The sequence below is a fragment of the Numida meleagris genome, chromosome 5, assembly GCF_002078875.1.
Source record: "Numida meleagris isolate 19003 breed g44 Domestic line chromosome 5, NumMel1.0, whole genome shotgun sequence".
Classification (NCBI taxonomy): Eukaryota; Metazoa; Chordata; class Aves; order Galliformes; family Numididae; genus Numida; species Numida meleagris.
Genome location: NC_034413.1, coordinates 45161513 through 45172325, shown reverse-complemented (window position 1 = coordinate 45172325; position 10813 = coordinate 45161513). Strand labels below are relative to the sequence as shown.

Sequence of the window (10813 nt, the reverse complement as noted above, 5' to 3'; positions counted from 1 at the left end):
GCTTCTGAGTGGTAGCAGCTACCGCTCTGCACTATTTTGAATCGGTAGAAAATGCTGTATCTACACCTACAGAATTACATACTGATACTGATAATGTATTCTTTAGAGAAAGATTTATCCTGATAAGGAACAGCAGGAATCTCAATTGCAGTGCAGTTGATGTGATTTCTGTTAGATTGGGCTGTCTTCTTTTCTTCTGGACTTACGGTAGAGAGTGCTTGGCTTTTTGAGTTTTGTTTTCTTTTCAAAATTATCTGAGTGGTCTCTTGGAAAAACAAACGAACAAACCTCTGTGACTTCATCTTATTTTACCTCCAAACACAGTGTGTAAAGAATGGAACTTTTTTTGTTTGTTCCTGTGGGCAACTTTTAGAGGAAAAATAGATGTATTGGGAAAAGGTTATGTTTATGGAATTATTTCAGTCCTACTGAGAACGTCTGTAGCTATATGGATCTGACTAGACAGTAATTCTCGTGCATGTTGTCTTCTCTATCTTCTTCACTTTTTAGCACTGCTGAGCTGCTTGGGCCTCTGTCTAGTTGCAGCATCAAAAAGCTTGCAACAACCCCTCTCAGTCTTGTCTTTAAATTTTGTGGATGAAATGACACTTTTTTTCTGTGTGACCCCTTTGCTTCACTGTCCCTGAATAGGAACATGTGTTCTAGCATTTTGTTCCTCAGAAATGTTTTGACATGAACTGTGAGGAAGCAATAATGTTCTCATAATAATAAAAAGCTTAGCAGTATTGTCTGGAGACAGCATTTTGTAAGTTAAACGTCTTTTCTTGAATAAAAGGGATTGAGAGGGGACTTCAGCTGCTATAATTGCTGCTTGTAACCAAACACGCTTTCATCCAGCTTTGCATGGTTATAAAGAAAGATTTACTTCGGTTTATTGAAATAATTATCTTTCTTTTCGTAGGTTCCAGTTACATCATTCTTTTATTAGCATCTTTGTTTATGTGTGGGGAAGGTTGAGGTGGGGGAGGTAGGGGGGAGATGCGGTGGATGGTGAATAGAATATCTTGCTGTCTAATGTAAGAAAATATTTATATGTCTTGGTGAGAAAATAAGGGTCTAGTTTGACTAAACAGTGAGAAGTGAGCGTGTATATATTTTAAACATGGATACAGGAAGTTAAAGCATGTAAAGCATTCTTCATATTAATGATAGCCTTCGAATCCTAATTTTTTTCTTTTTCTAAGGAGGCTAAAGATTTTACCAATGAAGAAAGACTGCAGTAGCGTGAACTATATTATCTTTATACTTTGTAGAAGGCTTAAGAAGTCAAGTTAGAACTATATAAAACAACAGAACAGTCTCATACTGCATTGCTGAGAGAGGCCTGAGCATGGTCTAATTTGGAGAAGGCGTTTATAAGCTGATATACAATAATGGTAATTCAAAGGCAAAGCTTCCTAAAAAGAGAATTAGGTTTAAATGAAAGAGAGTAGTAAAGCCTCCCCATGAAGTTTATTTTTGCTTTACATTTCAGAAGTGTGAAGTTAGATCAGGCTTATGTTTCTTCTACGCAGAGGAAGCAATACTGAATGAAGGTTTTGCAGCTGTTCAGTTCACTATAGCAAAATGCTTTGTAGTGCTCTGCTAGAAATGAGTATGAAAGGATGAGGTTCTACTCAAATATTACGATCTCTTAGATCTTTACCGCTCCATTCCACAAATGAAATAGAAACATATTTCCTTGGTGGTGCATTTGGCTGGACAAACTGCCGGTAGAGCAGTACAGTGGTACTGTGAGAGAGCTTAACAGCTGTAAGAAAGCTGCTAGAGAGGCTTTGCAGTTTTCTCACAAAAAAGAAAAAAAGAAAAAAGAAAAGAGAAAAGAAAAGAAAAAAGAAAAATTCAGGCTTCAGAGCTTTTTTTTTTTTTTTTTTTAGCAAAGCAAAGTCTTACAGCCTGAGTATCTCTTTTTTTTTTTTTTTTTTGCAAATATAGTTAAACTTCATGGATTTTTCCCATTGAAACAAGACATCAAGCTCAATTTTCAGTTTTGAAGCTTAAATGCTGTTCAGTACTGAAACAATAACTTGTTTTAAGTACTTGGAGCTTAGAAAAAGGATTGGAATAAGATTAAAAAAAAAAAAAGTATTCATGTATAGCCCTAATCATATTATAGGACTGAAAACAAGGATTTAAGAAAGAAGCTTGACAAGCTTTAAAATCTCATTCCAAAGCACAAAGCTTCTTGTACAACATGAAATGTTTCAGATGTTAAATTTCTATTACTATATTTTTTTCTTAAAATTCTTGATGCTGAGATTAAAGCAAATATGATGTGGAAGCACCTAGGTAGGATTGCTGGAAATGGAGGGAGGATTGAGCCCCGTGAGAGGGAACTAGGAATTTGGTTACTCATATACTCGCGTAGTCACATTGTTTGAAGTGCCGGCTACATACAACAGAAGCCTTCTGCCTCTTGTTGGAGCATTGTTGCTGGCCTAGGAAGTAACCTAATTCTGAAGCTTACCAAGCACACACCAGAAAAGAACTTGAACACGTTCAGATCTTGCCTCAAACTAGGATAAAATAGTCTAAAAGCCTTTTTTCTTTTTTTAAAATAAATGGTAATAATAACAATACCCGTATATATAGTAGGAGAATGAATACCAGTACTCACAGACAGGACTAAAACAAATTAGCCATACAAGGTCTAATTCTTCTGTGTTGATAGACATAGTTTTAGAGACAATCTTCACTGACGAAAGTAATGCAGAGGAAGAGCAAATCAGGCTCAGGAAGTACTTGTCACATTCCATTATTCTGCTATTTTTAACAAGAAGATTATTGGCTGAGAATCAGGAATTTTTTAGCAAGTGGAAAACAGGTGGATCAGCAAATGGGGGTTTGTTCTGATGTTCTTTGTGCATCTCTGTATTCATGTAACTTGAATGCTTACTGTGTGTTCTGATTGGTTTGGGTTGTGTTTTTTTTTTTTTTTTTTTGGTTGTTCCTTTTTTTCATTAATAGATACTGAAGGTGTAAATGGAAGAGAGGAATCTGTGAACCTTAATGATGCTGATGAAGGATTTTCATCAGGAGCATCCCTTAGCAGCCAGCCAGTTGGGACCAAACCTCAATCATCTGTATCCCAGAAGGGCAGCTTAAGGAAAACGGCAAGTGGACGTTCTGCTAAGGATAAAGAAACCTCTTCTGCAGCAAAATCCAACGACAGCCCTCGAGATTCAGTAGCTCGGAAGCAGTACATGCACCAATCCACTGACCTTGGTGCAGATATGATTGAGATGACACCTACTAAGAAACACCTCAGCCTGCCTGCTGGGCAAGTGGTGCCAAAAGCCAACAGTTTGAGCCTGATCAGGACTGCCAGTGCTTCCTCCAGTAAATCGTTCGACTATGTGAATGGTAGTCAAGCAGGCTCCAGTGTTGGAGTTGGTACAGAAGGTGTTACCAATCTAGCAGCTGGCAACACCAATCGTTTTTCAACTATCAGCCTACAGGAGGACCGACTAGGCCACGCTGGGGAAGGTAAAGATCTTCTCCCTCCAGGAGCTCCCCTAACCAAACAGTCTCGATCTCCAAGTTTCAATATGCAGCTGATATCCCAGGTGTAACATTTAACTCCCTTTGTTAGGACTCCCTCTTTGACCTAAATCCCCAGACAAGTTCATTCTTAGGCAAAACAAGAACCATCATCCTGCAGTGTGAAAATACTGACTGTTGTGATCCTGTTTGATTTGGTTTAGCTATCATACTGTATTACTGAAACAGCAATAATTCTTCCCCCACCTTCATTCTGCCCCCTTGTAAACATGGTTGTGAAGCAGTATATAATGTACTGTATGCCTTCTTCCATGCCTTCCTTTCTCCTTGGGTGATGTGCAATCCATCGTAGGCTGATCAGTCCCATTTCAACACTGTGAGACTGGAGACACCGGCGGAAATGGTGAATGTGATCCCTATGAGATGATGCTTTGGCTTTGTTAAGAAATAGAAACGGGTTTGTTTTCTCGGTCTACAGTACTGCAAAGACTACTGGATCATGACTTTTCTTTCTCAGAACCAGGAGTGCCTCAGAGATTCTAATGTGACTTTGGACCTCTCTGAGTCTGTGCAATCAATTCTGGGGAGGGAATTGTCATTGCTGCTCCTGGCTGCCTACAGCACTTTCATTAAAATGAGGGTAGTTTTTTTTTCTTGCCTGCCCCTAGTCTCTCATCCGAGAAGCTTTTGATGTTCAGCAACTGAGATGTGCTTATTACCAAGTTGTTTTCCCTCAAAGAGAGGATTGTAAGTAGATAACGTAGGTTACAATGCACTTCTAATGGCGTTGTAGCCATGTGTAACGTTATATGTCTTCCCCTACAGGACACAGGGTCATTCTGCATGTAGACTAAAATTTAGACAAGACCATGCTGTTAAAGAAATTTATTTGTAAGTGGGAGGGAAACACTATGTTTCCAGGAACTAATGGCTAGCTCTGCTCCATTTTTGTTGTGGGTGGTGGTGGTGTTTGTTGTTGTTCTTGTGAGGTGGTGATCACTGAGTTGAAAGGTGCATTTGGATAAAGAGTATTTCTCAGGCTGCTTTCTACAGTATCGTGGATGTTAGACATCCCCGCCCCTTTCAGCTTCTTCTGCAGTGTCCCTAAATCCAGTCATGGAGTCATATTGAGAATCTTGCAGTCCAAACAGACCATCCTCTTAAGGGACTGTCTCAGGGATAGAGACTTTTTTTTTTTTTTTTTTTTTTGCTAGAAACACAGAAGCTTTAATGTGACATGCTTTTCTAGAAACACCATTTATGCGAAGGGGTACTGACAGTCCTTTTTTTTCCCAGAAAGATCACAGTTCATTGCATTGGTATTTATCATCTGTTAGATTTTTGATCATTATTTTAGTGGATGGGCCCCTTCTCTAGAAAATGCAGAACTCATGCCATTGAGCCAAGCCTTGAATGTATATGACTGGTGTGAATGGTGGGCACTGGCTGGTACTTACGCTAGAGAACACTGCTTAGAAGCACATTTCTGATTGTGTAGGAAAATGTTTGTCGTCCTATCTCTCTCTCTCTGTCCTATTGCTAGAGAGAAAAGGAGAAAGTTCATCCTGTATTCTTAAGTAATGTATGATATCCTGGAAGTTTACAAATTGTAAATCCACAGAAAAGAGTTATGGTCTTCATGTGGGCACTTTGGTTTCATTGTCACTGTGAAGAGTAAACATAAGCTGTTAGACATAGCAGGTTATCTTTGAACGACAGAGTGTCTTTAAGAAATTCAGGACAATAACATGGTGTTACTTTCATTGTTAGGTTTTATAATTTTTTTATTTTTTTCTTTAGAACTTCTATTTCAAATAGAACTTTCAAATTTACATTAAAACTCATTTAAGTATTTGAAAGCTTTTTGTAACTTAGTAAATCAATCTGGCATTCTAGTCTTCAGATCTTACATTCATACAAAAGTGAATTAAATGACTGATACAGAAATTTAGTTAAAAAATAGAATCATCAGAATGAAAGCGCTGCTGTTTCAAAATTTAGGTTAGTCTTTAAGGGCCACCACAGATAGAACTAAGGCATAGTTGAGATTAAACCGTGAGGGATTTTCTGTGTTTTTTTTGTTTTTTTTTTTTTTTTAAAAAGCTGCTTATGATTAGACTCTGCTTAATTTATTTTGTCAGGTTTTGTTGGTGGAGGTGTTTCACAAGTTATGGTTTTACAGAAGTTTGCTTGATAGTAGTTTCTTCCCTGAAAGTACCAATTTATATTTTGTAGAGATCATCACAGTGAGAATTCTATTGAAGTGCCATCACCATGAACTGATAAGGACCAAATGATTTGCTTAAGTCTTTGGGAAGGGAAAGGTCAGGAATGTCAGCTTTTTGAGGAATTACTTTAATATTTCTATGCCTTTAAAAATAGGGTTGCTTGTTACTAAGGTTGTCTTGTTTCTGCTTTTGTCATTACAAACATTCCTATAGAAGTTTTAGGACACATAAGTTGGCATTGGGCCAAATTTTACAAACGAATATTTTATACTTGTCAGAGTGGAGCTCCACCCTGTTACACTATTTCAGGAAAGTGAGACAGCCCAGTGACTTCAGATGGGGAAATCAAATGTACATGCATCAATTTAAAGTAGTTAAAAGTTCAGCAAAACTACAAATCAAGATGTTTTTTGCAGTCTTCATTTTGATGATGTGCCTTTTGTTATAGTTCATTTTATTTTGGTTTGTTTATGTATACACACACACAAGAACAAACCATATATATATATATATGCATATATATATACCTACCCTATTTAGAACTTTAAAAAGGGTTCAATTTCATCCCTATTAAAAATAAATGTTTTTTGCTGTGTACTGATGTGCAGCATCTGTAACTTATCAAAATTATCCTCTGAGTGCAATGTTTCATTTGTGGGAGGTTGTTTTGTCATTTTCCAGACGTGCTGGTCAACATCTGCCTTAGTGAGTCGTCACTATTATCTACAAACCAACTGTAATAGCAGTCTCTGCTACTGCTGTGTATCACATTTTTCTCTAATCCTTCTGGGTATCTCAGACTATACCAAGGTGTGTGAAGATTGTAGCAAAACTTTATATAGTGACATCAATACACTTCAAATTACTGTGGTGGTAATAAAATTAGAAATGTCTAGGATCTGGGCTGAGAGAATAATCTGCTGGTTTTCTGATTGTGTGTTAAATATTCAACAAAAAGCATGCTCAAAATTCCTGATACCAGTGACAAATATCTAGACTTAATCCTCTTTACCCTGAATTCACTCGGCTTTGTCACGTTTTAGAACATTTGGTACTCAATATAAGGCACTAGATTGAAATTTCTGCAATATTTCAGCATTATAAAAGAAGGTTGAAAAGCAGAACACTACATGTGTGCATGCATACTTGTGTGCAAATATTTTTAATTCTTAGGTGAGGAAGTGCGGGTGCTATATGTAGATGTCTATACACATGTAAGTAGGGATAAACGAATTATCCCTTGATACACAGATACAGTTTTTACTATGTTACAATATGTTGCCATTTTACAATTCGTTTTCCTTGGGCTTTATAAATTTAAGAAGATTGCTAAATCAGACTTCGGTTTGCCTCTTCAGGAGGTTATTGTGAGCAGCTTTTTAGTTCTGTGTTGATCCCTTTTGTTTTTTTTGTCCTGCAGGCCACAAAGTGATGAAGTAGAAGTATCTATTACAATGAATGTGGCAAGATAAAGTTTTAAGTCGCTTTATTATTCTTGCAAGTTTTAATTTGGAGACTTTTTATGTCACTGTTCGTTTTAAATGCAAATTTCTTTGAACACACTTTCTGATGTGAGTTTGAAAGAGTTTTTAAAAGTGTACTTCATTCTGTAATGCTGAACATCATGTTGCAGCCTGTAACATTAGACGTAGTTACTTGCAGATTGCAAGTTGCAAGTGTGTTGGTCTCAGTTACCTAAATCTAACATTTCCAACATGCTCCTGCTAGCTTGAACATAACTAGTCATCTGTTTTGACAGCAAAATTACAAGGAAAAAATGTTTTCTGACAACTTATTTATTTGCACTACTTATGAATACTGGAGTTTACTGGGACAGGGTTTTTTCTCACCATGTGAGGTTTACTTGTGTGTGGGTAGGTACATACATTTGTCACGTGTTGACAATCAATTGCCTCAACTGTGTGTATACTGTATGTAAATATGAACATATTTTTCAAGATTAAGGGGGAAACCTGCACCTTAATGGTGGTAAAGCTGCTCTGTAGAAAGGTGGCCCCGACTCTTACCCCTTTCTGTCTCCAGATACATGTGGCTTGTTTTACTTCTTTAATGAACATAATTAATTTTCCTGGAAAATTTTAGTTCCAGGGAGATCTTCCTCAACGTTCAATGTATAGCATGTTCAGAGAATTATATTTTCAAAAATTAATTTTGGTGTAGATTATTCTATGCTATGGCTGTATTTTAACCTAAAGTTTAATCTTGTCCTATTTTATCATGAAACAATGGCTATCTCTTTTAAATGTTCAAGGGTTTTAATTTTGGTCACAAGCCGGAAATTTTTGTTTGACTTGGCTTGCAAATTTAAGTTATTTGAAGACCAAGTGGTAACCAAGAATAACTTTTTGAGTAAAATTCTTAATCAGTACAAACTTGATACTGAACTCGTAATCCTGGAGGAGGTGTGGAAAGCATAATGGAACATACTTGAATGGAATGTATGTGCTGCATACAGAGCAAAAAGATGTTTCTGTTTTTTGGAGATCTAAAAGTCTTATCCTTAAATTTTTCAATTCTGTCACTGCCAAAGATATTGTTACCTTGGCATATTTCATATGGGACTAAAACCATTAGCTAGGTCTCATTCGTAACATTCATTTATGTCATTGGAATAGTTTGTATCAGAACAATAAACAGGCTTTCTTTTTTCTTTCTTTTTTTAATGGCTTGTTTAGGACAATCACTAAACTAAAGTTATAAATTATCAGTCCTTTTCAAGCACCAAAAGCAGAGGGCTAATCCTCTGTACTTGCATTGCATTCTTGGCATAAATAAAATTGATCAATATCTTGTGTTTTCTCTGGTATTTTAAATGCTGCTTATTGCCAATGTATGGGCCTTAATTTCTCTTATTAAATTAAGACAAATTTATCCTAATTTCTCAAACTAGTATTAGTTTGTTTTCCCATTGGCTCTTGAATAAATTTCACTTCTGGAAAGCTTTTCTGTAGGTGATTTGGGGGAACAGATCCCAACATCGATATTGCATTTATGAGTACATACACCAGTCTGTCAAAATCTGCATGTTGTAATCAGCTGAAGAGCTAAAATACTCACCTGCCTCTGAAACAGTGATGGACAGCAGCAGAGAGCTGTGAGCAACTTGGTTCATTGGTAGTTAATGAAAGCAAGCAGTAAATGGATTTTGCAAGACTGATATGTATGATGATTTCCACTTAGTCATTATAAAATTTTATTTTAAAATAAACCAAATCGTGGAACAAATTTTCAAAACATAACAGCTAGCCATTTCTGATTAACTTACCTTGTAAGTTTGGCAAGTGTCAAGGCCTGCTATCATGTAATACATTCAAAGTTTAAAAGCAAGCTCTAGAAGACTGAGGGTACCTCACAGCTGCCAGGAATGGATTTAGTAAAAATCTGTCTCATGTTATGTGACTTTATTTGAGATTCTTGTGAAGAAAACAAAAATCACAAGTAATTTCTGCCTTCCTTATTTATTTTCTTTAGAATCGAAAAACCAAACACATCTGGTTTTTTTTTTTACTGTAGTCATCAGATTTTTAAAATAGATCGTTTTAGGGATAAAACGAATTTTAAAATGGGTCCATAAATTATTTGTTCTATCATAAAGGATTACTAAGCTACTCCTGTGGGGAGCTGCTGTGTGAGAACACTTGTACAGTAAAACTTTGTGTCTGTGCAGTAAAACCTTGGCCTACATTTTAGCTTGTGCACGATGGGCAAAGTTGATTAAGCTGTATTAAAAAATTACTTGGTCGTGAGCTCCCGGTGTTTTATAGTCCTCATCCTCCCCAGAACTGATCAGAAAACAAAAATGAGTATGAATGAAACCACCTTTTCAAAGAGAAATGAGCTTTGTTTGAAAATAGGTGGGACTTGGGAGTGACGAGTACTGGCTTCTGACACTGTCCTTTTAGTTCACGTGGTTCCTGTTGTTGTGCTAGACCTTCATGCTGTTTATGAAAAAATTGAGTATTAGAAACTTTATGGCTTGAAGTATACAGTAGATGTGAGTTAGCAATCACTCTAGATAAACCACTTCTCAAAGCTTTTTAGTAGATAGTACTGGGGTGTGTCTGTGTGTTTTTGTGTGCCAGTGTTTAATGATTACTTTGAAACAAGACTTCTTACTGTTTACTTGCAGAAAGTGCGTACTTTTAGGATGGATATAATTGACTGGTTTATTTATGAAGAAACAACATATGATTAAATAAAATTGAGTAATTTAACATTTTTCCATATCGAGGATTCCAGGAAAAAAGCTAATAAAGATTTTTAATAATTAAATCAGATACTCTTAATACATTTTAGATTTACTAGGGTAGCTTTTATTTGCTATAAAAGCCTAAATCGAAGTACCCTGTGCTGCATTTTTTAAATTTGTAACTCCTCTATTTTACAATGAATCTTTTGCTCTGCACTGTCCTTGTAAGAATACAGGATACACCATCAATTTTACTAGCAAAAAGAAACACTCTGCAAGGGTTAAAAGATTATTTTCTTACTTTTTCTGTCATACCAGGTTTGTTTCTCTGAACTAAGCTTTCTGAGGATTTTTACTACTTTAACATTACGTACTCTGATCTCTGTCGCAGAAGGAGCATAAGCAGCACGTCCCACTTCTGCGGACAGGTAGACTAGGCCCAAGGGCAGGGATACAGCCTGCGTGGTCAGGAGGTGCTGGGGAGGGATGGAACCACACAGGCTTCGAGCAGCCGCAACCTTTGCTGTGATGTCCTTTAGCCTGGGACCAGGGAAATCCTCATTCTTAGACCTGAAGATGGCACGTATCGAAGATCATGTTATTGGTGCATGTAAGCCATTATCTTACTGTCTTACTGAACTGGTTAATGCTGTTGACTGTTGTTGAAATGTGAAATGTAGTTACTATTGACTCTGTAAATACCTGCCAGAGATGAAATATAATTATTTTAAATCATTGTAAATAGAGATGTATAAAACTCGACACAATCTGCAATGCAGAAAAAATTATATATATATAAATATATAAAGATGTTAAATAAATATTGTGCTGTTTCTGAACAGAACTGGAGCTG

The 10813-nt window shown here is 36.5% G+C and overlaps 1 protein-coding gene across 11 annotated transcripts in view; it reads left to right on the top strand.

Moving 5' to 3' along the window:
* Positions 1-10804, top strand: part of FAM126B (family with sequence similarity 126 member B) — a 59281-nt gene extending 48477 nt beyond the window's left edge. For all 11 annotated transcript variants that reach the window (XM_021400823.1, XM_021400821.1, XM_021400822.1 and 8 more), the window contains one exon: positions 2989-10804. In XM_021400823.1, the coding sequence (XP_021256498.1) occupies positions 2989-3593 (605 nt within the window). In that variant the 3' untranslated portion in view covers positions 3594-10804. The remainder of the gene's footprint in view (positions 1-2988) is intronic.